The 26,373-nt window shown below is 46.0% G+C and overlaps 3 protein-coding genes and 1 long non-coding RNA gene across 14 annotated transcripts; all 4 read right to left on the bottom strand.

The window, feature by feature from the left end:
- Window positions 1-7: 7 nt before the first annotated feature.
- Window positions 8-20,810, bottom strand: LOC118380631 (transmembrane 9 superfamily member 2-like). Its single transcript, XM_052511289.1, has 16 exons — window positions 20,460-20,810; window positions 19,666-19,733; window positions 14,738-14,831; window positions 14,144-14,271; window positions 9,420-9,549; window positions 9,124-9,248; window positions 8,458-8,569; window positions 8,169-8,248; window positions 7,979-8,087; window positions 5,964-6,096; window positions 3,763-3,882; window positions 3,332-3,389; window positions 1,985-2,143; window positions 1,709-1,860; window positions 1,008-1,119; window positions 8-56 (listed from the first exon to the last, which is right to left on the bottom strand). The coding sequence occupies exons 1-15, from the start codon at window positions 20,607-20,609 to the stop codon at window positions 1,061-1,063; spliced, it is 1,677 nt and encodes a 558-aa protein (XP_052367249.1). The 5' UTR covers window positions 20,610-20,810; the 3' UTR covers window positions 8-56; window positions 1,008-1,060.
- On the bottom strand, window positions 6,517-7,965 carry LOC127926027 (uncharacterized). The gene is made up of 3 exons (XR_008123138.1): window positions 7,649-7,965; window positions 7,385-7,539; window positions 6,517-7,275 (listed from the first exon to the last, which is right to left on the bottom strand). It is a non-coding gene; the product is annotated as an uncharacterized LOC127926027 (long non-coding RNA).
- On the bottom strand, window positions 14,855-18,996 carry LOC127926026 (uncharacterized). Of its 10 annotated transcripts, none has more exons than XM_052511295.1 (3): window positions 17,171-18,996; window positions 15,540-16,086; window positions 14,855-15,391 (listed from the first exon to the last, which is right to left on the bottom strand). In XM_052511295.1, exons 1-3 carry the CDS (start codon window positions 17,370-17,372, stop codon window positions 15,181-15,183), a joined length of 960 nt encoding a protein of 319 aa, XP_052367255.1. In that variant the 5' UTR covers window positions 17,373-18,996; the 3' UTR covers window positions 14,855-15,180. The 10 variants fall into 10 exon arrangements, 6 of the variants coding, with proteins under 6 accessions (XP_052367255.1, XP_052367254.1, XP_052367250.1 ...); XM_052511294.1 differs by having other exon boundaries at window positions 14,878-15,094; XM_052511290.1 differs by having other exon boundaries at window positions 14,889-16,086; window positions 17,171-17,592; window positions 17,644-18,996.
- Window positions 20,811-21,200: 390 nt separating the features above from the next.
- On the bottom strand, window positions 21,201-25,750 carry LOC118380632 (ubiquitin-associated domain-containing protein 2-like). Of its 2 annotated transcripts, none has more exons than XM_052511296.1 (3): window positions 25,612-25,750; window positions 22,503-22,793; window positions 21,201-22,409 (listed from the first exon to the last, which is right to left on the bottom strand). In XM_052511296.1, the coding sequence occupies exons 2-3, from the start codon at window positions 22,782-22,784 to the stop codon at window positions 22,296-22,298; spliced, it is 396 nt and encodes a 131-aa protein (XP_052367256.1). In that variant the 5' UTR covers window positions 22,785-22,793; window positions 25,612-25,750; the 3' UTR covers window positions 21,201-22,295. The 2 variants fall into 2 exon arrangements, with proteins under 2 accessions (XP_052367256.1, XP_052367257.1); XM_052511297.1 differs by having other exon boundaries at window positions 22,512-22,793.
- Window positions 25,751-26,373: the final 623 nt, after the last annotated feature.

Genomic DNA, 26,373 nt, shown 5'->3' with positions numbered 1-26,373 from the left:
TTAGAACATCTTTAGAAACCACTGGTCAGGAAGGAACGCCACTGCCAGTGGTAGTCCTGATGGAGAGAGACAGAGAGAACAGTTAGATATCTCTGTGTTTAGAACATCTTTACTAAGACAAGACCACTGGTCAGGAAGGAACACCACTGCCAGTGATAGTCTCTGATGGAGAGAGAGAACGTGGAGAGAGAGAACGCGCCCTTAATTAAACTTCCTGTTATTCCTTTCATCCTGTCTCCTCTCCTTCTCAACCGTAGTGGAGAAGGAGGTTCCAGGTCCCTTGTTTGGGACCTTCTCTTTTAAAGAGAGAAGCTGTTAGGAATCAAAGAAAGAGGATTTGAGAAACAGTCCCTTCATCCTCGTCATTAAGGGCACTATTGCCATTGGTCACATGACTCGACCAGGGAATACTCAGATCGTCATAACTCAGCACAGAGGAGGAAGTAGCAGAGTAGGATGGTGTGTGTGTGTGTGTGTGTGTGTGTGTGTGTGTGTGTGTGTGTGTGTGGTGTGTGGTGTCTTACCTCAGCACAGAGGAGGAAGTAGCAGAGTAGGATGGTGTGTGTGTGTGTGTGTGTGTGTGTGTGTGTGTGTGGTGTCTTACCTCAGCACAGAGGAGGAAGTAGCAGAGTAGGATGGTGTGTGTGTGTGTGTGTGTGGTGTGTGGTGTCTTACCTCAGCACAGAGGAGGAAGTAGCAGAGTAGGATGGTGTGTGTGGTGTCTTACCTCAGCACAGAGGAGGAAGTAGCAGAGTATGATGGTGTGTGTGTGTGGTGTCTTACCTCAGCACAGAGGTGGAAGTAGCAGAGTAGGATGGTGTGTGTGGTGTCTAACCTCAGCACAGAGGAGGAAGTAGCAGAGTATGATGGTGTGTGTGTGTGTGTGTGGTGTCTTACCTCAGCACAGAGGTGGAAGTAGCAGAGTAGGATGGTGTGTGTGTGTGTGGTGTCTTACCTCAGCACAGAGGAGGAAGTAGCAGAGCAGGATGGTGTGTGTGGTGTCTTACCTCAGCACAGAGGTGGAAGTAGCAGAGTAGGATGGTGGCCTCAGAGCAGGTGATTACCAGGATGATGAACACCAGAAACAGGAAACCAAACATGTAGTACATCTGGTGAGACCTGGTGTGAGACAACCATACATCATAAAGATAACCCACTGCTCTAGCATCTGGTGAGACAACCATACATCATAAAGATAACCCACTGCTCTAGCATCTGGTGAGACACAACCATACATCATAAAGATAACCCACTGCTCTAGCATCTGGTGAGACACAACCATACATTACAAAGATAACCCACTGCTCTAGCATCTGGTGAGACACAACCATACATTACAAAGATAACCCACTGCTCTAGCATCTGGTGAGACACAACCATACATCCTAAAGATGACCCACTGCTCTAGCATCTGGTGAGACACAACCATACATTACAAAGATAACCCACTGCTCTAGCATCTGGTGAGACACAACCATACATTACAAAGATAACCCTTTAAAACATGCTGTCCTCTGCTTCACACCAACCACTAGTCAACCTACAGAGTCGTAGTCAGTTACTCACTCAACCCCGTTCACACTTCTCCAAACCTCACCCGTTCACCTTTCACCTCACTGACTGGTTCTGCCTTCGCGACAAGCTGCTCGTGTAGCAGTCCCAAAACAGAGCAGCAGCGTCTGCAGGGTAGCTGAACTGAGAGACTCACCAGATGCTGTTGAGGATGAAGAAGAGCTGGATGAAGATACAGCCGAACGGGAGGATCCCCCCCATGACGATCCCTGGGAGAGATCTGGTGTAGAACGACTGCTCCGGGATCTGACGAGGGATCTGATTGGTCCGCACAGGGTGCTCAATCCCCTGAAATGCACCAATCACACGACAGAAGGGAGGAGTATGAAAGGCATGATATGCACACAGACTTGTGTGTGTGTGACAGTGTATGTTTGAATGTATTCACATATTGACGTGTGTTTGTACTCACGGTCTTCTTGAAGCCGAGTAGGCCCCTATGAAGGTGAGGGGGACAGAGATGCAGAACCACAGAGCCAAGATGGCCACCAGGGTGCCAAAGGGCATGGCTGCAGAGGAGCCCTCTCCCCACAGGATCAGATTCATCACAAAGAAATCAGCAAACACAACCCTGAACACAGAGACAGAAGTCAACTATCAACCCTGAACACAGAGACAGAACTATCAACCCTGAACACAGAGACAGAAGTCAACTATCAACCCTGAACACAGAGACAGAAGTCAACTAACAACCCTGAACACAGAGAGAACTATCAACCCTGAACACAGAGACAGAAGTCAACTAACAACCCTGAACACAGAGACAGAAGTCAACTATCAACCCTGAACACAGAGACAGAAGTCAACTATCAACCCTGAACACAGAGACAGAAGTCAACTATCAACCCTGAACACAGAGACAGACGTCAACTATCAACCCTGAACACAGAGACAGAAGTCAACTATCAACCCTGAACAGAGACAGACGTCAACTATCAACCCTGAACACAGAGACAGAACTATCAAGCCTGAACACAGAGACAGAAGTCAACTATCAACCCTGAACACAGAGACAGAAGTCAACTATCAACCCTGAACACAGAGACAGAAGTCAACTATCAACCCTGAACAGAGACAGACGTCAACTATCAACCCTGAACACAGAGACAGAACTATCAACCCTGAACACAGAGACAGACGTCAACTATCAACCCTGAACACAGAGACAGAACTATCAACCCTGAACACAGAGACAGAAGTCAACTAACAACCCTGAACACAGAGACAGAACTATCAACCCTGAACACAGAGACAGAAGTCAACTAACAACCCTGAACACAGAGACAGAAGTCAACTAACAACCCTGAACACAGAGACAGAAGTCAACTATCAACCCTGAACACAGAGACAGACGTCAACTATCAACCCAGAACACAGAGACAGAAGTCAACTATCAACCCTGAACACAGAGACAGAAGTCAACTATCAACCCTGAACACAGAGACGGAAGTCAACTATCAACCCTGAACACAGAGACAGAAGTCAACTATCAACCCTGAACACAGAGACAGAAGTCAACTATCAACCCTGAACACAGAGACAGAAGTCAACTATCAACCCTGAACACAGAGACAGAACTATCAACCCTGAACACAGAGACAGAACTAACAACCCTGAACACAGAGAGAACTATCAACCCTGAACACAGAGACAGAAGTCAACTAACAACCCTGAACACAGAGACAGAAGTCAACTAACAACCCTGACCGTAACCACAAACTAACGTCTATCTCCTCAACCAATGAAAAGTCAGACTCACCCAGGACACAGGAAGCAGGTCAGCAGGACGTTAGTCTTCCATTTCTCCCCACCAAAGGCTGTGACATCACAGAGAGAAAGAATGCAGACGTGAAGAGAAACAGTCAGCAACTCTTGGAAGACAAACAGACGTTTCTTGGAAATTCAAACTTCTTTCTCTACTTCCAAGGTGTTGAGGCATATAGCCTTTAGCAGGGAGGCAGGATTCAGGCCATAGAGCATGTGTTGCTAGGGAGGGTTGGGTTGGGATGGGGGACCCTACTGCTACAGGCCTCTACAGAACACTGCACCAGTAATTGACACAGAGACCCCAGCTGACACTGATTGGACCTAACGAGCTACCCTCCAGCACAGTTGGGTCGTGACTGGTCGACTTTTCAGGGTCAAGTTGGGGTCGTGACCCTTTCCCCCTCGGCCCAAATGTTCACTTACACTTGTAGAAGCGGGCAGCCACGTAGCCGGCTGGTGTGCCCAGTAGGACCCAGAGCACCACGGCACACGTCATCAGGGCACCGCGGTTCGCCGGGGACAGGAAGCCCAGGCAGGCAAAGACTGGACAAGGGGAGCACAATGGATATGGATTCAAAAATAAAAAACACACCATTGGTTTTGACTGAACTGTGTGCTATTATTGTTGGTCCTTTTCTGCTACTGAATAATTAAATAACTAAGATGACTGTCAGTGACTACGTTAAATAACTGTCAGTGACTACATTAAATAACTAAAATAACTGCCAGTGAATACATTAAATAACTAAGATGACTGTCAGTGACTATATTAAATAACTAAGATGACTGTCAGTCACTACATTAAATAACTAAGATGACTGTCAGTGACTACATTAAATAACTAAGATGACTGTCAGTGACTACATTAAATAACTAAGATGACTGTCAGTGACTACATTAAATAACTAAGATGACTGTCAGTGACTACATTAAATAACTAAGATGACTGTCAGTGACTACATTAAATAACTAAGATGACTGTCAGTGACTACATTAAATAACTAAGATGACTGTCAGTGACTACATTAAATAACTAAGATGACTGTCAGTGACTACATTAAATAACTAAGATGACTGTCAGTGACTACATTAAATAACTAAGATGACCGTCAGTGACTACATTAAATAACTAAGATGACTGTCAGTGACTACATTAAATAACCAAGATGACTGTCAGTGACTACATTAAATAACTAAGATGACTGTCAGTGACTACATTAAATAACTAAGATGACTGTCAGTGACTACATTAAATAACTAAGATGACTGTCAGTGACTACATTAAATAACTAAGATGACTGTCAGTGACTACATTAAATAATTAAGATGACTGTCAGTGACTACATTAAATAATTAAGATGACTGTCAGTGACTACATTAAATAATTAAGATGACTGTCAGTGACTACATTAAATAATTAAGATGACTGTCAGTGACTACATTAAATAATTAAGATGACTGTCAGTGACTACATTAAATAATAAAGATGACTGTCAGTGACTACATTAAATAACTAAGATGACTGTCAGTGACTACATTAAATAATTAAGATGACTGTCAGTGACTACATTAAATAATTAAGATGACTGTCAGTGACTACATTAAATAACCAAGATGACTGTCAGTGACTACATTAAATAATTAAGATGACTGTCAGTGACTACATTAAATAATTAAGATGACTGTCAGTGACTACATTAAATAACTAAGATGACTGTCAGTGACTACATTAAATAACTAAGATGACTGTCAGTGACTACATTAAATAACTAAGATGACTGTCAGTGACTACATTAAATAACTAAGATGACTGTCAGTGACTACATTAAATAACTAAGATGACTGTCAGTGACTACATTAAATAACTAAGATGACTGTCAGTGACTACATTAAATAACTAAGATGACTGTCAGTGACTACATTAAATAACTAAGATGACTGTCAGTGACTACATTAAATAATTAAGATGACTGTCAGTGACTACATTAAATAATTAAGATGACTGTCAGTGAATAAATTAAACTACATTAAATAACTAGATGACTGTCAGTGACTACATTAAATAACTGTCAGATGACTGTCAGTGACTACATTAAATAACCAAGATGACTGTCAGTGACTACATTAAATAACCAAGATGACTGTCAGTGAATACATTAAATAACCAAGATGACTGTCAGTGACTACATTAAATAACTAGATGACTGTCAGTGACTACATTAAATAATTAAGATGACTGTCAGTGACTACATTAAATAACTAGATGACTGTCAGTGAATACATTAAATAACCAAGATGACTGTCAGTGACTACATTAAATAACCAAGATGACTGTCAGTGACTACATTAAATAACCAAGATGACTGTCAGTGAATACATTAAATAACCAAGATGACTGTCAGTGAATACATTAAATAACCAAGATGACTGTCAGTGACTGCATTAAATAAGTGAAACACTAGTCCTAATCTCAGAGTAGAAGTAACTAAGTACTTCCTCTATACTATACGTTACCTTGCTAATTTGTTTTTGGGTAATGACAAATAAATGGTCTGGACAAGTGTAGAAGGTTTGTTTTACATTCCGGTAGACAGAAACACAGAGCTGTAGATTGTAGAACTCACAGAGAGTGACGAACATCATGATGAAGATCTGAGTTCCTGATCCCAGAAAGACAGAGAGGAGCATGCCTTTCCTGGGAGGCCGGAAGACGTCTCCATGGACCAGCTTCCAGCCAAACTCCTCCTGGGCATCTTCCTGACCCGACCAGCAGAGAGGGAGGAGGGGAAGAGCTTCACTTAGTTTCACTTTCAACTGGATTTATCCTATATAACATCTTCATCACCACATCTCTCACTATAAAAAGACCATCACAAAACAGCAAGAATGTTCAGGCCAAATGAGGAGAGGACAGGGAGGGTGTGAGGGGGGGAACCCAGCAGGATATAACAGGGGGGAGAAGATGAGGGAGTGGGGTCTCTCCTGTCAATTAGCGGTGATAGACTTCAGAGGGTTGGAACACGAGCAGGCTGGTCGCCGCGGTGACGCTACCTGTCAGTCTGATCGCTAGGGGGAGGGGCTGAAGGGAGTCTGATCGCTAGGGGAGGGGCTGAAGGGAGTCTGATCGCTAGGGGAGGGGCTGAGGGGACAGAGCTGCTGAAATAATGACTGATCTCGGAGACAGATAGAGACTACAATACTGGTAGGGGAGGGGGTCGGGGGTGAGAGGTGCTGGTGGGGGGGTGGGGGGGGGTAATATAGATAGATACATGTCACCCCTAGTGACCCCCACAAGCCTTCCTAGAGAACATCTGCTGTCAGTTTTCCTGGAGATGGAGAGATGAGAGATGGTAGATGGAGAGTACACAAGGTCACACACCCGAGGTCATAACCAAAGCCTCCACCAGCTGGCTGGAGCCAATCAGAGCTTGGAGCCAGTTGTTGGGGTTTTGTGTGTATGTACCGAACCAGGAGACCAGACCACCGCCCTGTCACTTCTCATCAGGGACATGTCTGTGTGTTTGTATCTGTACCAGACCAGTAGACCAGACCACCGCCCTGTCACTCCTCATCAGGGACATGTCTGTGTGTTTGTGTCTGTACCAGACCAGTAGACCAGACCACCGCCCTGTCACTCCTCATCAGGGACATGTCTGTGTGTTTGTGTCTGTACCAGACCAGTAGACCAGACCACCGCCCTGTCACTCCTCATCAGGGACATGTCGGTGTGCACTAGATAACCCTTGCCAGTGTCACACAGACACAGCCCTCATATGTGACACATCCCACAAACCAACATGGCGGACTGGGACCTGAAGGGAAACCAACATGGTGGACTGGGACCTGAAGGGAAACCAACATGGTGGACTGGGACCTGAAGGGAAACCAACATGGTGGACTGGGACCTGAAGGGAAACCAACATGGTGGACTGGGACCTGAAGGGAAACCAACATGGTGGACTGGGACCGTGGGACCTGAAGGGAAACCAACATGGTGGACTGGGACCTGAAGGGAAACCAACATGGTGGACTGGGACCGTGGGACCTGAAGGGAAACCAACATGGTGGACTGGGACCTGAAGGGAAACCAACATGGTGGACTGGGACCTGAAGGGAAACCAACATGGTGGACTGGGACCTGAAGGGAAACCAACATGGTGGACTGGGACCTGAAGGGAAACCAACATGGTGGACTGGGACCTGAAGGGAAACCAACATGGTGGATTGGGACCGTGGGACCTGAAGGGAAACCAACATGGTGGATTGGGACCGTGGGACCTGAATGGAAACCAACATGGTGGACTGGGACCTGAAGGGAAACCAACATGGTGGACTGGGACCTGAAGGGAAACCAACATGGTGGACTGGGACCTGAAGGGAAACCAACATGGTGGACTGGGACCTGAAGGGAAACCAACATGGCGGACTGGGACCTGAAGGGAAACCAACATGGCGGACTGGGACCTGAAGGGAAACCAACATGGCGGACTGGGACCTGAAGGGAAACCAACATGGCGGACTGGGACCTGAAGGGAAACCAACATGGCGGACTGGGACCTGAAGGGAAACCAACATGGTGGACTGGGACCTGAAGGGAAACCAATCAGCTGGATTACTGTGGAGGATTTACCAGACTCACCACAGAGTCCATCTGGTTGTATCTGGCAATGTCCTTATGTAGAGTCCTCAGCATGATCATAGCCACCATACCAGACAGGAAGAGAACGATCACCAGAGAGTTCATGATGCTGGGGGAAAAGACAATACACACACAGTTACAGATAGAAGGGGTGTGTGTGTGTGTGTGTGTGTGTGAGAGAGAAACTCACCTGAACCACTGAATGTTGGTGTGGGGCATGGACTCCAGAATGTAGTCCCAACGTGATGCCCATCTGATGTGCGTGTCCTCCTAGATACAACACCAGCATATATATTACACCCACTGACCAGAGCACACTCGCACTCGCATTACCCCACTCGCATTAGCTCCCCAAGCATATGTCTAGGCTTTAGCTCAGTGGGCTAGCCGGCGTTACAGCACGTAGGAAACCAGAGACTGAACCTAGTCAGTCACACAGACAGAGGAATTTCAAAAGGTCGTGGGGTTCAGAAACATACCACAAACTGGACAGAGTAGGTATAGCCGATCTTCAGCTCTCCACTGAACTTGTTGTTCAGGTACATGGGCCCTCCTGCACAGTCGGGGGCCTCCACTTTGGTGTGTTTATAGCTTTGGAGGAGAGGAGGAAGAGAGGAGAGGAGGAAGAGAGGAGAGGAAGAAGAGGAGAGGAAGAAGAGGAGAGAGGAGGAAGAGAGGAGGAAGAAGAGGAGAGAGGAGGAAGAGAGGAGGAAGAAGAGGAGAGAGGAGGAAGAGAGGATGAAGAAGAGGGGAGGAAGAAGAGGAGAGAGGAGGAAGAGGAGAGATGAGGAAGAGAGGATGAAGAGGGGAGAGGAAGAAGAGGAGAGAGGAGGAAGAGAGGAGGAAGAAGAGGAGAGAGGAGGAAGAGAGGAGGAAGAGGGGAGAGGAAGAAGAGGAAAAGGAGGTGGGAAGGAGGAGAGAATAAATCACAATAAATAAATACTTGTTGTGAATTAGAGAGACATCGTTACTTGGAGTAGAAACACATATTATCTAAGAATGAACATTTCATGGAGACTAGAGAAATAAATAATTCATTGTTAAGAACTAGAAAACCCTAAGGGGTGAATTCTAACTTCACATCAATGAATGACTAAGTGACAGTGAGGACTGTCCCCCAAGTGAGCGACCGTTTGACCTCCTACCTCTTGGGCTCCATCTTGGCAGCGACCAGTCTAGCCCCAGCAGCCTCGTTCTCCACCACATGATAGTGGATGGTGATGTCAACATGGTTGAAGACGTAGAATGTGTCTTTGTCCTTAAAGTCAGACTGGAACCAGGAAAACGCTTAAGTTATGCGCTTTATAAACGTGTTATAAGCAAATATAAGCCTTTATAATGTCTTACATGTTCTGTCTATCTAGCAAAACGTTTAACTGACGAAGAAAAATGGCCCGACTCAGAGGCCTAACCTCCACACACAGGATATGAATGGACTCACGTTGACAACACAAGCGTCTTTGGGTCGTCCCGCCTCAGTGACGTAGCAGCCAATGGGAAACCCTGGGTTACAGAACTTCTGTCCGTCCTCCACGTCATAACACCAGGTCACCGGCATGTTGTCCACTATCCTACAGGAGACAGACAGGGATACAGCATGTTGTCCACTATCCTACAGGAGACAGACAGGGATACAGCATGTTGTCCACTATCCTACAGGAGACAGACAGGGATACAGCATGTTGTCCACTATCCTACAGGAGACAGACAGGGATACAGCATGTTGTCCACTATCCTACAGGAGACAGACAGGGATACAGCATGTTGTCCACTATCCTACAGGAGACAGACAGGGATACAGCATGTTGTCCACTATCCTACAGGAGACAGACAGGGATACAGCATGTTGTCCACTATCCTACAGGAGACAGACAGGGATACAGCATGTTGTCCACTATCCTACAGGAGACAGACAGGGATACAGCATGTTGTCCACTATCCTACAGGAGACAGACAGGGATACAGCATGTTGTCCACTATCCTACAGGAGACAGACAGGGATACAGCATGTTGTCCACTATCCTACAGGAGACAGACAGGGATACAGCATGTTGTCCACTATCCTACAGGAGACAGACAGGGATACAGCATGTTGTCCACTATCCTACAGGAGACAGACAGGGATACAGCATGTTGTCCACTATCCTACAGGAGACAGACAGGGATACAGCATGTTGTCCACTATCCTACAGGAGACAGACAGGGATACAGCATGTTGTCCACTATCCTACAGGAGACAGACAGGGATACAGCATGTTGTCCACTATCCTACAGGAGACAGACAGGGATACAGCATGTTGTCCACTATCCTACAGGAGACAGACAGGGATACAGCATGTTGTCCACTATCCTACAGGAGACAGACAGGGATACAGCATGTTGTCCACTATCCTACAGGAGACAGACAGGGATACAGCATGTTGTCCACTATCCTACAGGAGACAGACAGGGATACAGCATGTTGTCCACTATCCTACAGGAGACAGACAGGGATACAGCATGTTGTCCACTATCCTACAGGAGACAGACAGGGATACAGCATGTTGTCCACTATCCTACAGGAGACAGACAGGGATACAGCATGTTGTCCACTATCCTACAGGAGACAGACAGGGATACAGCATGTTGTCCACTATCCTACAGGAGACAGACAGGGACAGACAGGGATACAGCATGTTGTCCACTATCCTACAGGAGACAGACAGGGATACAGCATGTTGTCCACTATCCTACAGGAGACAGACAGGGATACAGCATGTTGTCCACTATCCTACAGGAGACAGACAGGGATACAGCATGTTGTCCACTATCCTACAGGAGACAGACAGGGATGAGACTGTTGTCCAATCCCAAACAGACAGGGATACAGCCCACTAAACACGGAGACAGACAGGGATACAGCATGTTGTCCACTATCCTGGAGACAGACAGGGATACAGCATGTTGTCCACTATCCACCAGCATGTTGTCCACTATCTGACAGGAGACAGACAGGGATACAGCATGTTGTCCACTATCCTACAGGAGACAGACTGGGATACAGCACCACTATCCTACAGGAGACAGACTGGGATACAGCATGTTGTCCACTATCCTACAGGAGACAGCCAGGGATACAGCATTTGTTTTGTTGGATTTTAGATTTGGGTCAAAAAAGACCAGAAAATCAGCAGGAATTCAGCCCAAATGTATTTTTATATAAATATTTAATCAGGGATCAATGTGACCATGGTATAAAATACAGCATGTTATTTTCAAATGACAGGGATCTCTTTTCCACTATCCTACAGGGACAGAGTTATGTTCAACTTTGCAGGAGACAGAATGATACAGCATGTTGACTATTCTGGAGACAGACAGGGATACAGCATGTTGTCCACTATCCTACAGGAGACAGACAGGGATACAGCATGTTGTCCACTATCCTACAGGAGACAGACAGGGATACAGCATGGTCACTATCCTACAGGAGACAGTGTGCTTGAGACTGTGGTCCAATCCCAACTGCCTAAACACGTTGGAGATCTGATTGGGATTTGAGAGGTGTGAGCTGGTGTCTACCCTGGGGCTCAGGAGGAAGTTTCACCATACATCTGATACCAGCGCTCGGCAACAAGAGTCGTTTTTGGGGCACCAAAGTTAGTATTTGTTTTGTTGGATTTTAGATTTGGGTCAAAAAAAGACCAGTAAAATCACCAGGAATTCAGCCCAAATGTATTTTTATATAAATATTTAATCGTATCAATGTGACCATGGTATAAAAAGGTTATTTTCAAATGCAATCTCTTTTTGGGCTTAGTTATGTTCAATTTGCAGTGCACAAATGATTATCATGATGATGTTCTGACCCACCCTCCCATCCGCTCTGACAACATTCAGTCAGAGGTGTAATCTAGTCGCCTACCCCTGGTCAATGCCAATCACATCCTCTCAGATCTCCACAACTGCCTAATGTTCAGGGATCTACTTGGGATTGGGTCAGTGGTGTCTATGGGGTCAGAGGACAATACAAGCCAAGCTCGACACCTATTGGCCACATGAGTCAGTGCAGGTGTCTGAAGTCTGGGTTGAATCCCAGCTTGTGAACTCTACTACTTCCTGTATGGGAAATGTGTGAGAATGGATCTCTAACCAGTTTGACTATCTAACCAGCGGTGCTGGTAGTTAGCGGTATGACTGACTAACCAGCGGTGCTGGTAGTTAGCGGTATGACTGACTAACCAGCGGTGCTGGTAGTGCGCGGTATGACTGACTAACCAGCGGTGCTGGTAGTGAGCGGTATGACTATCTTACCAGCGGTGCTGGTAGTGAGCGGTATGACTATCTTACCAGCGGTGCTGGTAGTGAGCGGTATGACTATCTTACCAGCGGTGCTGGTAGTGAGCGGTATGACTATCTTACCAGCGGTGCTGGTAGTGAGCGGTATGACTATCTTACCAGCGGTGCTGGTAGTGAGCGGTATGACTATCTTACCAGCGGTGCTGGTAGTGAGCGGTATGACTATCTTACCAGCGGTGCTGGTAGTGAGCGGTATGACTATCTTACCAGCGGTGCTGGTAGTGAGCGGTATGACTATCTTACCAGCGGTGCTGGTAGTGAGCGGTATGACTATCTTACCAGCGGTGCTGGTAGTGAGCGGTATGACTATCTTACCAGCGGTGCTGGTAGTGAGCGGTATGACTATCTTACCAGCGGTGCTGGTAGTGAGCGGTATGACTATCTTACCAGCGGTGCTGGTAGTGAGCGGTATGACTATCTTACCAGCGGTGCTGGTAGTGAGCGGTATGACTATCTTACCAGCGGTGCTGGTAGTGAGCGGTATGACTATCTTACCAGCGGTGCTGGTAGTGAGCGGTATGACTATCTTACCAGCGGTGCTGGTAGTGAGCGGTATGACTATCTTACCAGCGGTGCTGGTAGTGAGCGGTATGACTATCTTACCAGCGGTGCTGGTAGTGAGCGGTATGACTATCTTACCAGCGGTGCTGGTAGTGAGCGGTATGACTATCTTACCAGCGGTGCTGGTAGTGAGCGGTATGACTATCTTACCAGCGGTGCTGGTAGTGAGCGGTATGACTATCTTACCAGCGGTGCTGGTAGTGAGCGGTATGACTATCTTACCAGCGGTGCTGGTAGTGAGCGGTATGACTATCTTACCAGCGGTGCTGGTAGTGAGCAGTATGACTATCTTACCAGCGGTGCTGGTAGTGAGCAGTATGACTATCTTACCAGCGGTGCTGGTAGTGAGCAGTATGACTATCTTACCAGCGGTGCTGGTAGTGAGCAGTATGACTATCTTACCAGCGGTGCTGGTAGTGAGCAGTATGACTATCTTACCAGCGGTGCTGGTAGTGAGCAGTATGACTATCTAACCAGCGGTGCTGGTAGTGAGCAGTATGACTATCTAACCAGCGGTGCTGGTAGTGAGCAGTATGACTATCTAACCAGCGGTGCTGGTAGTGAGCAGTATGACTATCTTACCAGCGGTGCTGGTAGTGAGCAGTATGACTATCTTACCAGCGGTGCTGGTAGTGAGCAGTATGACTATCTTACCAGCGGTGCTGGTAGTTAGCAGTATGACTATCTTACCAGCTGTGCTGGTAGTTAGCAGTATGACCATCTTACCAGCGGTGCTGGTAGTTAGCAGTATGACCATCTTACCAGCGGTGCTGGTAGTTAGCAGTATGAATATCTTACCAGCGGTGCTGGTAGTTAGCAGTATGAATATCTTACCAGCGGTGCTGGTAGTTAGCAGTATGAATATCTTACCAGCGGTGCTGGTAGTTAGCAGTATGAATATCTTACCAGCGGTGCTGGTAGTTAGCAGTATGAATATCTTACCAGCGGTGCTGGTAGTTAGCAGTATGAATATCTTACCAGCGGTGCTGGTAGTTAGCAGTATGAATATCTTACCAGCGGTGCTGGTAGTTAGCAGTATGAATATCTTACCAGCGGTGCTGGTAGTTAGCAGTATGAATATCTTACCAGTGGTGCTGGTAGTTAGCAGTATGAATATCTTACCAGTGGTGCTGGTAGTTAGCAGTATGAATATCTTACCAGTGGTGCTGGTAGTTAGCAGTATGAATACCTTACCAGTGGCGCTGGTAGTTAGCAGTATGACTATCTTACCAGCGGCGCTGGTAGTTAGCAGTATGAATATCTTACCAGTGGTGCTGGTAGTTGAGCAACATGCCTTTCTTCAGGAAGTCCAGGTGGGCTTTGTCCTCTGGCTTGTTGGTGTTGTAGGATTTAGTACACACCGGCTTACAATCCACCTTCTTCTTGAACTCAAACTTCAACACACAGACATACAATGATTTACTCAACTTCCTGCTGAGAGTTAGACCAGTAGAATACACAGGGTGACATTTCTAATTATGCTGTGAATCAGCAGTTTTTCTCTTGTTATGTCAGTCAGTGATGGTCAGCCAATTAGCCCATGTTAACTAACATATTTCAGATAGCTTACCGCAAAACAAATGTAGCAATCTGAACTTGTTATCCGGGGTTGGTATAGATGTGGCTACTCAGACACGTGAGCAACTGCGACCCCCTCATGATGAGTTCAAATTTTTGTGGCCCCCACCCCCATCAGAGTTGCCCCTCCCTGATTTAGCATGTAGGTACAGGTTGTACACACCAGAGTGAAGGGGGGTCGGTCATTCGGAGTGAGGTATGAAGGTGCAGAACATTGTAATGAGATTAGAAATGTAATACCAACAGGATATTAAAGTGTGTGTGTGTGTGTATATCACCCACCTTGTAGGGAGAGGGCTCAATTCTCTCGCCAAACAAAACCTGACCCAAATTCTCAGACGGGCGCTTCTCGGAGTCGATAGCGCAGAAATCAAACCTGAAGAATACGAGGAGAGAAAAAGAGAGTTGACAGACGTTCTGTTTCAGCAACACCAAGCCAGCCCATAACAAGATGAACATGCCCTGAGAGTTCCCCACAACACCAAGCCAGCCCATAACAAGATGAACATGCCCTGAGAGTTCCCCACAACACCAAGCCAGCCCATAACAAGATGAACATGCCCTGAGAGTTCCCACAACACCAAGCCAGCCCATAACAAGATGAACATGCCCTGAGAGTTCCCACAACACCAAGCCAGCCTATAACAAGATGAACATGCCCTGAGAGTCCCCACAACACCAAGCCAGCCTATAACAAGATGAACATGCCCTGAGAGTTCCCCACATCACCAAGCCAGCCCATAACAAGATGAACATGCCCTGAGAGTTCCCACAACAACAAGCCAGCCTATAACAAGATGAACATGCCCTGAGAGTTCCCCACAACACCAAGCCAGCCCATAACAAGATGAACATGCCCTGAGAGTTCCCCACAACACCAAGCCAGCCCATAACAAGATGAACATGCCCTGAGAGTTCCCACAACACCAAGCCAGCCTATAACAAGATGAACATGCCCTGAGAGTTCCCCACAACACCAAGCCAGCCCATAACAAGATGAACATGCCCTGAGAGTCCCCACAACACCAAGCCAACCCATAACAAGATGAACATGCCCTGAGAGTTCCCACAACACCAAGCCAACCCATAACAAGATGAACATGCCCTGAGAGTTCCCCACAACACCAAGCCAGCCCATAACAAGATGAACATGCCCTGAGAGTTCCCCACAACACCAAGCCAGCCCATAACAAGATGAACATGCCCTGAGAGTTCCCCACAACACCAAGCCAGCCCATAACAAGATGAACATGCCCTGAGAGTTCCCCACAACACCAAGCCAGCCCATAACAAGATGAACATGCCCTGAGAGTTCCCCACAACACCAAGCCAGCCCATAACAAGATGAACATGCCCTGAGAGTTCCCACAACACCAAGCCAGCCCATAACAAGATGAACATGCCCTGAGAGTTCCCCACAACACCAAGCCAGCCCATAACAAGATGAACATGCCCTGAGAGTCCCCACAACACCAAGCCAGCCCATAACAAGATGAACATGCCCTGAGAGTTCCCCACAACACCAAGCCAGCCCATAACAAGATGAACATGCCCTGAGAGTTCCCCACAACACCAAGCCAGCCCATAACAAGATGAACATGCCCTGAGAGTCCCCACAACACCAAGCCAGCCTATAACAAGATGAACATGCCCTGAGTTCCCACTACATCAAGCCAGCCCATAACAAGATGAACATGCCCTGAGAGTTCCCACAACACCAAGCCAGCCCATAACAAGATGAACATGCCCTGAGAGTTCCCACAACACCAAGCCAGCCCATAACAAGATGAACATGCCCTGAGAGTTCCCCACAACACCAAGCCAGCCCATAACAAGATGAACATGCCCTGAGAGTTCCCACAACACCAAGCCAGCCTATAACAAGATGAACATGCCCTGAGAGTCCCCACAACACCAAGCCAGCCTATAACAAGATGAACATGCCCTGAGAGTTCCCCACATCACCAAGCCAGCCCATAACAAGATGAACATGCCCTGAGAGTTCCCACAACACCAAGCCAGCCCATAACAAGATGAACATGCCCTGAGAGTTCCCCACAACACCAAGCCAGCCCATAACAAGATGAACATGCCCTGAGAGTTCCCACAACACCAAGCCAGCCCATAACAAGATGAACATGCCCTGAGAGTTCCCACAACACCAAGCCAGCCTATAACAAGATGAACATGCCCTGAGAGTTCCCACAACACCAAGCCAGCCTATAACAAGATGAACATGCCCTGAGAGTTCCCCACAACACCAAGCCAGCCCATAACAAGATGAACATGCCCTGAGAGTTCCCACAACACCAAGCCAGCCTATAACAAGATGAACATGCCCTGAGAGTTCCCCACAACACCAAGCCAGCCTATAACAAGATGAACATGCCCTGAGAGTTCCCACAACACCAAGCCAGCCTATAACAAGATGAACATGCCCTGAGAGTTCCCCACAACACCAAGCCAGCCTATAACAAGATGAACATGCCCTGAGAGTTCCCACAACACCAAGCCAGCCTATAACAAGATGAACATGCCCTGAGAGTTCCCCACAACACCAAGCCAGCCCATAACAAGATGAACATGCCCTGAGAGTTCCCACAACACCAAGCCAGCCTATAACAAGATGAACATGCCCTGAGAGTTCCCCACAACACCAAGCCAGCCCATAACAAGATGAACATGCCCTGAGAGTCCCCACAACACCAAGCCAACCCATAACAAGATGAACATGCCCTGAGAGTTCCCACAACACCAAGCCAGCCCATAACAAGATGAACATGCCCTGAGAGTTCCCCACATCACCAAGCCAGCCCATAACAAGATGAACATGCCCTGAGAGTCCCCACAACACCAAGCCAGCCCATAACAAGACGAACATGCCCTGAGAGTTCCCCACAACATCAAGCCAGCCCATAACAAGATGAACATGCCCTGAGAGTTCCCCACAACACCAAGCCAGCCCATAACAAGACCTCTCCTCTCAGTCACACAGCAAGCTAACATAAAGGCCACATTTCAACAACAACCTCTCGTCACACAGCAAGCTAACATAAAGAAGGCCTCATTTCAACAACAACCTCTCCTCTCAGTCACACAGCAAGCTAACATAAAGAAGGCCACATTTCAACAACAACCTCTCCTCACACAGCAAGCTAACATAAAGAAGGCCTCATTTCAACAACAACCTCTCCTCTCAGTCACACAGCAAGCTAACATAAAGAAGGCCTCATTTCAACAACAACCTCTCCTCTCTCATCACACAGCAAGCTAACATAAAGGCCTCATTTCAACAACAACCTCTCCTCTCTCAGTCACACAGCAAGCTAACATAAAGAAGGCCTCATTTCAACAACAACCTCTCCTCTCTCGTCACACAGCAAGCTAACATAAAGAAGGCCACATTTCTCACGCACACTTAATTAACACTGCAACGTCACTTCAATTACAGTCCCCTGACCCTCTCCACAACCCCTCGGTGGAAAAGGGACATTAGTGTCCTCTAACGGCGTGACAGAACAGCTCCTGTGGCTGAGCATGTTGAGGCCTCTGGTATCACATTTAACTCAGGTAAATAATAAATAAAGTAATTCAGATGTCACATAATAACCCTAAGTAGCTATTGTTATCAAGGTATCATAACCCTAAGTAGCTATTGGTATCAAGGTATCATAACCCTAAGTAGCTATTGGTATCAAAGTATCATAAACCTAAGTAGCTATTGGTATCAAAGTATCCCATCTTTGAATTAATGCCATTGGAGTTTTCAGATCCAGAGTAAGGACTGAAACTGGTTTTAAGTGGCCTGTTTCGTTGACTTAAGCCAATATCTATATCTTCCATTGACCATTTCTCTAAACTACGATTCAGCTAATCTTAAACATTAGGCATCCATTTTGTTGAAGCAGAACTACTGTAATAGAACAGTGCTGGCCTTGGTCTGAAATAGGTGCCAGAACTGTTTGTATTTAGGTGCAGGAGCTCCATCATACTTTTGAGCTAATATTCTATAAGAGGTGCTGGAACTCAGCCCCAGTGAGTTCCTGTCCAAGTCAAGCACTGCAATAGAGTATTATTAACATCGTCTACAGACTTCAGAATTCCAGTCACAGTTGGATATCGCTGGTGCTGCTATAGTGACAGAGAGGAGAAAGAGTCAGAGCGGGAGAAAGAGACAGGTGAGAAAGAGACAGGTGAGAAAGAGTAGGAGAGGATGGTGAGTGACAGAGAGGAGAAAGAGTAGGAGAGGATAGGATGGTGAGTGACAGAGAGGAGAAAGAGTAGGAGAAGATGGTGAGTGAGAGAGGAGAAAGAGTAGGAGAGGATGGTGAGTGACAGAGAGGAGAAAGAGTAGGAGAAGATGGTGAGTGACAGAGAGGAGAAAGAGTAGGAGAGGATGGTGAGTGACAGAGAGGAGAAAGAGTAGGAGAGGATGGTGAGTGACAGAGAGGAGAAAGAGTAGGAGAGGATGTGAGTGACAGAGAGGAGAAAGAGTCAGAGCGGGAGAAAGAGACAGGTGAGAAAGAGTAGGAGAGGATGGTGAGTGACAGAGAGGAGAAAGAGTAGGAGAGGATGGTGAGTGACAGAGAGGAGAAAGAGTAGGAGAGGATGGTGAGTGACAGAGAGGAGAAAGAGTAGGAGAGGATGGTGAGTGACAGAGAGGAGAAAGAGTAGGAGAGGATGGTGAGTGACAAAGAGGAGAAAGAGTAGGAGAGGATGGTGAGTGACAAAGAGGAGAAAGAGTAGGAGAGGATGGTGAGTGACAAAGAGGAGAAAGAGTCAGAGCGGGAGAAAGAGACAGGTGAGAAAGAGACAGGTGAGAAAGAGTAGGAGAGGATGGTGAGTGACAGAGAGGAGAAAGAGTAGGAGAGGATGGTGACAGAGAGATGCTCTAGTTTATCAGACAGTATTAGTGTGCCTAGTCCTACCCTGGCTGACTTCACCATGTTCCCAACACATGTCTGTATCCCAAATGTCACCCTATTCCTTACACAGTGCACTAATATTTTGGCCACGGCCCATTGGTCGCTGGTCAAAAGTAGTGCACTGTATAGGGAGTCATTTGGAACGCAACCTATATCTTCCCCGTACACTACGTCTGCAACTACACAATAAGAACACTGTCCAAAAGCACCGAACCCACAGCCTTCAGCAGCAAGACTGAGAACTGTAGAAGACCAATAAGAAGTTGTTGTTCCTGATGTACTTACGCAGTGTATTCATAGGGTAAGACAGACTCCACAGAATCCAGTCTGTTCACAAATATCTCGATGGTCGACTGAAAAACAATCAAAAGCACAGTTATTTTCTCAAAATGGTAGATGACAAGTATCGGCAACAACATCTAGAATACAGTACATATTACAGCTCAAAGGCACAATTAGGTAATTAGACTAGAGATCTGAAATGGGAGGGAGGAGTTTACAGGAAAACTTTACAGGATTTATTTATGTCCTGTTCCGCAGTGGGATTGATTCTTATCAGTTCTTACTCAGGCCCTTCCTCAAAGAACAACTGTCATGCAGTTGACAGCTCTCTTTTAGATTAGGATATTACGGCATTTCGGACATAATTAAAATTTTAAATGACAAGTAACTTCTGATCAAAAGTATGGATGAACTAATTAGCTATCTACAACACAAGTTAAGCAGTTGTCTCACAAGTAGTAGCCCAACTAGCTCGTAGGGGGGTGCTAAATTAGCTAGCTAGCTTTCTAGCGACCAATATGCATTACAAATAGCTTACTGTGTGACTGGTTGGCCAACAACACTGGTTCTCCATTTAGATTCTACTACCGTTACCTAGTGATTCATCATTATGACAGCTATCCAGCTTCTAATGGTAACCAAGACAGCAAGCTGTTCTGATCCCTTCCAAGGAGTTTCAGAATGCTAACATTAGCAGCTAGCAGGCAACTTAACTGGTAGCTAGCTTTACTTGCCAGCTGATAATTAGAAGGAAGATGGCATGAAACCGCCAGCGCATTTGTTGTTGATCTAACTACCTTACAGTCCGGTACTTCATTCTCTTTCCCAGCTTGTCCTGGTTCACAAAAACTAACAGGGGCCAGACCCGGTAGATAGAAACTTGTAGCGCTGTGTAGCAGAAGGAAGATCACCAAAACAGAGCCTCTCGCTCTGTGCAGGGAGCACATTTTCCTCTTCTCTCGACGAACCTAGTTAGCTAAACGTTTCTTGTCGTAACGCTAATATCTGTCTACACAGGGGGTGACAGGCTAGCTGGCATTTGAATTCACCAGATAGGACAGTTGACATAAGGTAGCTAACGTTAACGAGCTGGGATATGTCTGCCTTCGTAGCTACATAACCCAGATACTTTTCCTGCAGCGGGCAGACACGTCATCTGCGTCTACATGGACGTGTTCTTCCGTGGAGGATGATGGGACTCTGGAGGTAAAGTTGGCTGTGCTGTTGTTGAAAGAATAGCACGTTGTGTTAAATAAATAGAAGACATTTTCCGACCAAAAAAAAATGTAGAATTAAAAACGGGTTTATTGTCATGATTTCTAATTCCGCGGAGAATTAAACAGCAACATTCAGAGCACCTTATAATTTCGGCTCTGGCAGAAAGTGCCTATTCCAACAACGACCTGGAGATGGCAGTGTAAAACTAATATTTCTCTCAAAACGGGAACTATTATTCGCCATGGTTGTCAGTGCAGTCATCCCAAAGCACAATAAAAATGTTATACGAGTAATGCTGTGAAGTAATGCAGAAAAGCATCTTAAGGTGAGAGGTAGGTTTATTCATTAGGCCATTATACTGTTGTAACGCTGTATGGGCAGCACGGTTACCACAGCAGAGCACATTGCATATATTTCAGTGGTTGGAAGCAGTTTGTTAAATTGTTAATCATTTGTAATCTGTAGCATAATAACACCACACAGGCATAGGTTTAACCAAACAACAAGCACACCTCCGTTTATACAGTCAGTCACATAAAACAAAAAGTAAATACAAATTATATAAATAAGTGTTAAATCCTCAATGATTTTGTGAAAAACTAGTGAAACAGTTTAAATAATTAATATCTTGTCACCATGATTTTATTCCATAGTGTCGTTAACCAGAATGTAGCCACTGAGCAGCTAAACATACAAGCCATCCACTAAGTATTACATGTGCAGACGTTTTTCATTGAGTATACAAGATTGACAGTTTCCATAATTTAGTATATTCTCCTCATTTCAAACCACTTTAAGATTTTAGATTAATTCTGCAGAAGTCAAGCAAACAAACTCCTGTAATCACTGTCCATGGACAAATGACACAAAATAAAACCTTTAGGGACTGGCGAATGTGTGTGTATGTTTTCTGGGCGAAGGTGTGTGTGAGGTGGAGGAAGCCGAAATGAACCATGGTAATGCTATATATAGAGTATAGAGAAGACACTAGATGCAACAAGCCCTGAGAATAGCAGCCTTCTGATCCTCCATCTTCTGTCCTTCAGCAGCAAGGTGACAGGACAGAGTATCCAAACTATCTGGAACAGGGCTGAGCACCCACTACCAGGAAGCACTGTGGACAGCCCTCTTCACCCTTCAGGAAGCACGGTGGACAGCAGCAGCATTACTGTCCTCCTCTCTCCTTTCCTCCTAGTAATTGTGTAGTCTGTGTTGAGTTATTCTCTGTGTAGTCCTCTGGAGCTCCAGAGCAGGCCGGTCCCCCTGGCCTCAAACCCCCAGGACCCTGCTCACTGGATCAGACCCACTCTTCAGCCTCAAACCCCCAGGACCCTGCTCACTGGACCAGACACACACTTCATTCTGTTCCCTCTGTTGTTTTTCTCTCTCAGGTTCTACATCTTTCAAACTCCTCCCTACCCTAAATGCTGCAGTAGAAAGTTGGTTGCCACGTTGATGTCGTTGTTGGACGCTCTGAGGGCATCCTGAGCATCTATTCTGGAGAAGCCCATCTCCATCAATCTGGCAACCTATGGGAAACAGAAATAAACAAACACAAACATCAGAGAAATGCTAACACGAAACTGGTAAAGAAACGTAATTCTGTGTCCGCGCTCACTCACAGTGCTCACCTGTTCTTCAGCTACAGGAGTGTTGACCAAGGGAGGAGCTGTGGGCTCCAGCAGTGGTGGAGCTGTGGGGTGGAGCTGCAGCGGTGGAGAGGGGTGGAGCTGCTGTAGAGAGGGGTGGAGCTGCTGTATAGAGGGGTGGAGCTGCTGTAGAGAGGGGTGTGGCTGCTGTGGAGAGGGGTGTGGCTGCAGTGGTGGAGAGGGGTGTGGTTGTGGCTCTGGGGGAAGGTTCTGTCCTCTGTGTCTCAGCGATGGGAAAAATCTGTTCCAGTTCATTAGGCCATTCTGGGAAGGACAGAGAGGGACAATCATGGTGCGTTCAAGACAACTGGGAATATATATTTTTTTTCTCAGACTGGGAAAAATCACGACATCAGTGATCTTCAAGTCAGAGAAGTTGGAGCTCTAGGATGATGCCCGAGTTTCCAAGTTGTAATTCTGAGATGACCGTTCAAAGTGATTTTTCCCAGTCAGCTTCGTCCCCCCACAGAGTTTCCTGTTGTCTTGAACGCACTGAAGTCAGAGACTGTGTTCATTTTGGCAGCCATTTTAGATTTAGTTTGAGTCTGACAAATAGCTTTTTAGTCATTTTGTCCTTCTTAGTTTCAGTTATTGTCAGTCGACTAAAACTCTGTCTAGTCTAGTTTTATGCAGTCATTTTAGTAATTTTAGTCAATGCATTTTCCATTAAATCATTCATATATAGGCTACCTCTAACTTCCATTATGTGCATATTCAGCCTTGTCCAAATAGGCTTACTAGTATACAAAACATTAGGAACACCTGCTCTTTCCATGACATGGACTGTTAAATCCACTTCAATCAGTGTAGATGAAGGGGAGGAGACAGGTTAAACAAGGATTTTAAAGCCTTGAGACAATTGAGACATGAATTGTCTATGTGTGCCATTCAGAGGGTGAATGGGCAAGATTTAAGTGCCTTTGAATGGGGTATGGTAGTAGGTGCCAGGCACACCGGTTTGTGCCAAGAATTGCAATTCTTTTGGGTTTCTAACACTCAGTTTCCTTTGTGTATCAAGAAACCACCAAAAGACATCCAGCCATCTTGACACAACTGTGGAAAGCATTGGAGTCAACATGGTCCAGCATCCCTGTGGAACGCTCCTGACACCTTGAAGAGGGCACGCACCAACAAATAACTTAGCTGGCAACATGGCTATTGTGTCAGTAACCACAGCCATCATTAACCATAGACTACAAATACAAAGCCTTGGATACAGGTTAAAGGTGACAGGAAAAAAGGTCCCCCTGTGTTTCCAAACCTTTATAGAAAAGCTAAACGCATCAAAGTGATCTGCAATAATATTTTGGTCAGAGTAGATTTTGTACCGTTGATCTAACACTAAAAAGAGGCATGGCTACCTGTCAACATGCTATTTTGGAATGCTGAATAAATTTGTCTTGGCACCTAAAACCCTCACACACTTTTACAGATTCACAATTGAGAGCATCCTGTCGGGCTGTATCACCTAGTACGGCAACTGCACCGCCCGCAACCCCAGGGCTCTCCAGAGTGTGATGCGGTCTGCCCAACGCATCACCAGTGTCAAACTACCTGCCTCTACCTACAGCACCTGATGTTACAGATCATAAAGGACAACAACCACCCGAGCCAGTGCCTGTTCACCCCGCTATCATCCAAAAGGCGAGGTCAGTACAGGTGCATCAAAGCTGGGACAGAGTAATTGAAAACTATCTATCTCAAGGCCATCACTGTTAAATAGCCATCACTAGCTAGCTTCGACCCAGTTACTGAACCCTGCTCCTGAGAGACTGCTGCCCTTATTACATAGACTTGGAATCACTGGCCACATTAATAATGTTTACATACTGCTTTACTCATCTCATATGTACAGTGGGCTCCAAAATTACTGGCACCCCTGACTAGCAATGCTCAACCAACACTTACAAAAATATAAACAATAAATTATAAAGAAACTCAAAATACCAACATGTGAGAAATACTGAACTTTATCAATGCTTCAATGGAACCAACCAAAATAAATTTTATTTAAATAAAATTCAATGCCCTCCAAATCAAGGTTCCACAATTAATGGTACCCTTAATGATTATTGTAACATCTACCAAAATTCAACCAGGAAGTAAATTCCACTTATTTACCTGTACCTAAGTCTTAAAGAATTATATTGAGCCATTACACCACTTCCTGTTTCACTAGGGTATAAACATGAGGTAACACGCATGCAATATCCCGCTGTCAACAAAAGAACTGTCAGTTCAAAAGAGACAGCTGGTCGAAGACCTTCATATATCACTGAGCAATGTCAGGGCAATGATAAAACAGCCTCTAAAGATATGGAACAATTAAACCTCACGGTTACAGGATGCAAATGCATTTTCCCCCCTGAGGATATGGAGGAGGATGCAACCAAATCCACAATAATAACGGTCAAAGAATTGCAGGCTTTGGTGGCGTCTTGGGGTCACCAGGTTTCAAAAAGCACCGTCAGACTCCACCTCCACAACCACAGGCTCTTTGGAAGGGTTGCAGAAGAAAGCCCCATCAGACTCCACCTCCACAATGTAACGGTTTTGACTTGAGGTTATTATTTATAGGGGTGCCAGGTAGGTTGTGCCTACCAGAGAAAACATTGGTTTCTCCTTTTAGTTTGGGTGGGAATTAGTCCCATCTGGTCCGTCAAGTCTACACCAATACAAAGGACTTATGTAAAAGTCAGGATGGAAATAAACTTTGAATAAACCCTTAAAACATTGGAAAGAACTTCAAAAACAACTATATTCTGTTGCGTGGGTTGTATTAGCAACAACAATGATTACACACACACATAATATCACAATGAGTTCTGGTTCCTCCAGAAATGTCCTGTACCTCGGGCCTAAAAAGAGTCCAGCCCGGTAAAGGAGTTCAGTGAACTCAAGTGACTTTTGTCACGCGATGTTTGTCCGTTCATTCAGTGTAGCGTAAACCCAGTACTAAACATACAATCAATAACAATTACTTTACCACAGAACTTTAAAGCGGATCAACTCTTAATTAAGTCCTCAACTACAACTAACTACATAAATCACAGTATACATCACATCCAAACAAATGAAATACCGTATACAAAAAGGTGGTAGTCAGTCGGTCAGTCAGACAATCCAATCCGCCAATAGATCTCCAGCGGAGAAAGGCCACGAAGAACGGAGAGGTGTAGTCCAGGGACGCAAAGAGTGGATCCGATCCTGGGTAAACTCTCTTAGGCTACAAAACACACGTTTAACGGCAACAAAACAAACGGAATAGAGAAGCTTCGGAACTGAGGGTTGAACACATCCTCATGCACGTCTCCATCACAACCCCCCTTTCGCGCAGCTGATGCTGGCTATTTAACTGGGAATTAAAGGGAAAGCGCCCTATTGGAAGGAGCTGCACTGAGACGGTTCAGAAAAATTCGGGGCCGTCACAACAACCACAGGCTCTTTGGAAGGGTTGCAGAAGAAAGCCCCATCAGACTCCACCTCCACAACCACAGGCTCTTTGGAAGGGTTGCAGAAGAAAGCCCCATCAGACTCCACAACCACAGGCTCTTTGGAAGGGTTGCAGAAGAAAGCCCCATCAGACTCCACAACCACAGGCTCTTTGGAAGGGTTACCAGAAGAAAGCCCCATCAGACTCCACCTCCACAACCACAGGCTCTTTGGAAGGGTTGCAGAAGAAAGCCCCATCAGACTCCACAACCACAGGCTCTTTGGAAGGGTTACCAGAAGAAAGCCCCATCAGACTCCACCTCCACAACCACAGGCTCTTTGGAAGGGTTGCAGAAGAAAGCCCCATCATTTTTTCCCCATCATAACAGCCGTAGGGGGTTAAATAGCATTG

Source organism: Oncorhynchus keta, unplaced genomic scaffold (assembly GCF_023373465.1).
Source record: "Oncorhynchus keta strain PuntledgeMale-10-30-2019 unplaced genomic scaffold, Oket_V2 Un_contig_6632_pilon_pilon, whole genome shotgun sequence".
Taxonomy (NCBI): Eukaryota; Metazoa; Chordata; class Actinopteri; order Salmoniformes; family Salmonidae; genus Oncorhynchus; species Oncorhynchus keta.
The sequence above is the reverse complement of the archived record's forward strand: the minus strand, read 5'-3'. Positions and strand labels throughout refer to the sequence as shown.

What these genes read in the sequence shown, in the direction of transcription:
- LOC127926026 (XM_052511290.1), bottom strand. Translation starts at nt 17,461, where the DNA reads ATGTTAGCTTGCTGTGTGACTGAGAGGAGAGGTCTTGTTATGGGCTGG. An exon ending in GCATGTTCATCTTGTTATGG is followed by an intron (nt 16,087 to 17,170) that starts GTTGGCTTGGTG and finishes ATCTTGTTATAG; the next exon opens with GCTGGCTTGGTGTTGTGGGG.
- LOC118380631 (XM_052511289.1), bottom strand. Translation starts at nt 20,609, where the DNA reads ATGTGCTCCCTGCACAGAGCGAGAGGCTCTGTTTTGGTGATCTTCCTT. An exon ending in TTACCCTATGAATACACTGC is followed by an intron (nt 14,832 to 19,665) that starts GTAAGTACATCA and finishes CGTATTCTTCAG; the next exon opens with GTTTGATTTCTGCGCTATCG. An exon ending in TTCATCCTCAACAGCATCTG is followed by an intron (nt 1,120 to 1,708) that starts GTGAGTCTCTCA and finishes GTCTCACACCAG; the next exon opens with GTCTCACCAGATGTACTACA.
- LOC118380632 (XM_052511296.1), bottom strand. Translation starts at nt 22,784, where the DNA reads ATGAACTGGAACAGATTTTTCCCATCGCTGAGACACAGAGGACAGAAC. An exon ending in CTGAAGAACAGGTGAGCACT is followed by an intron (nt 22,410 to 22,502) that starts GTGAGTGAGCGC and finishes TGTTTCCCATAG; the next exon opens with GTTGCCAGATTGATGGAGAT.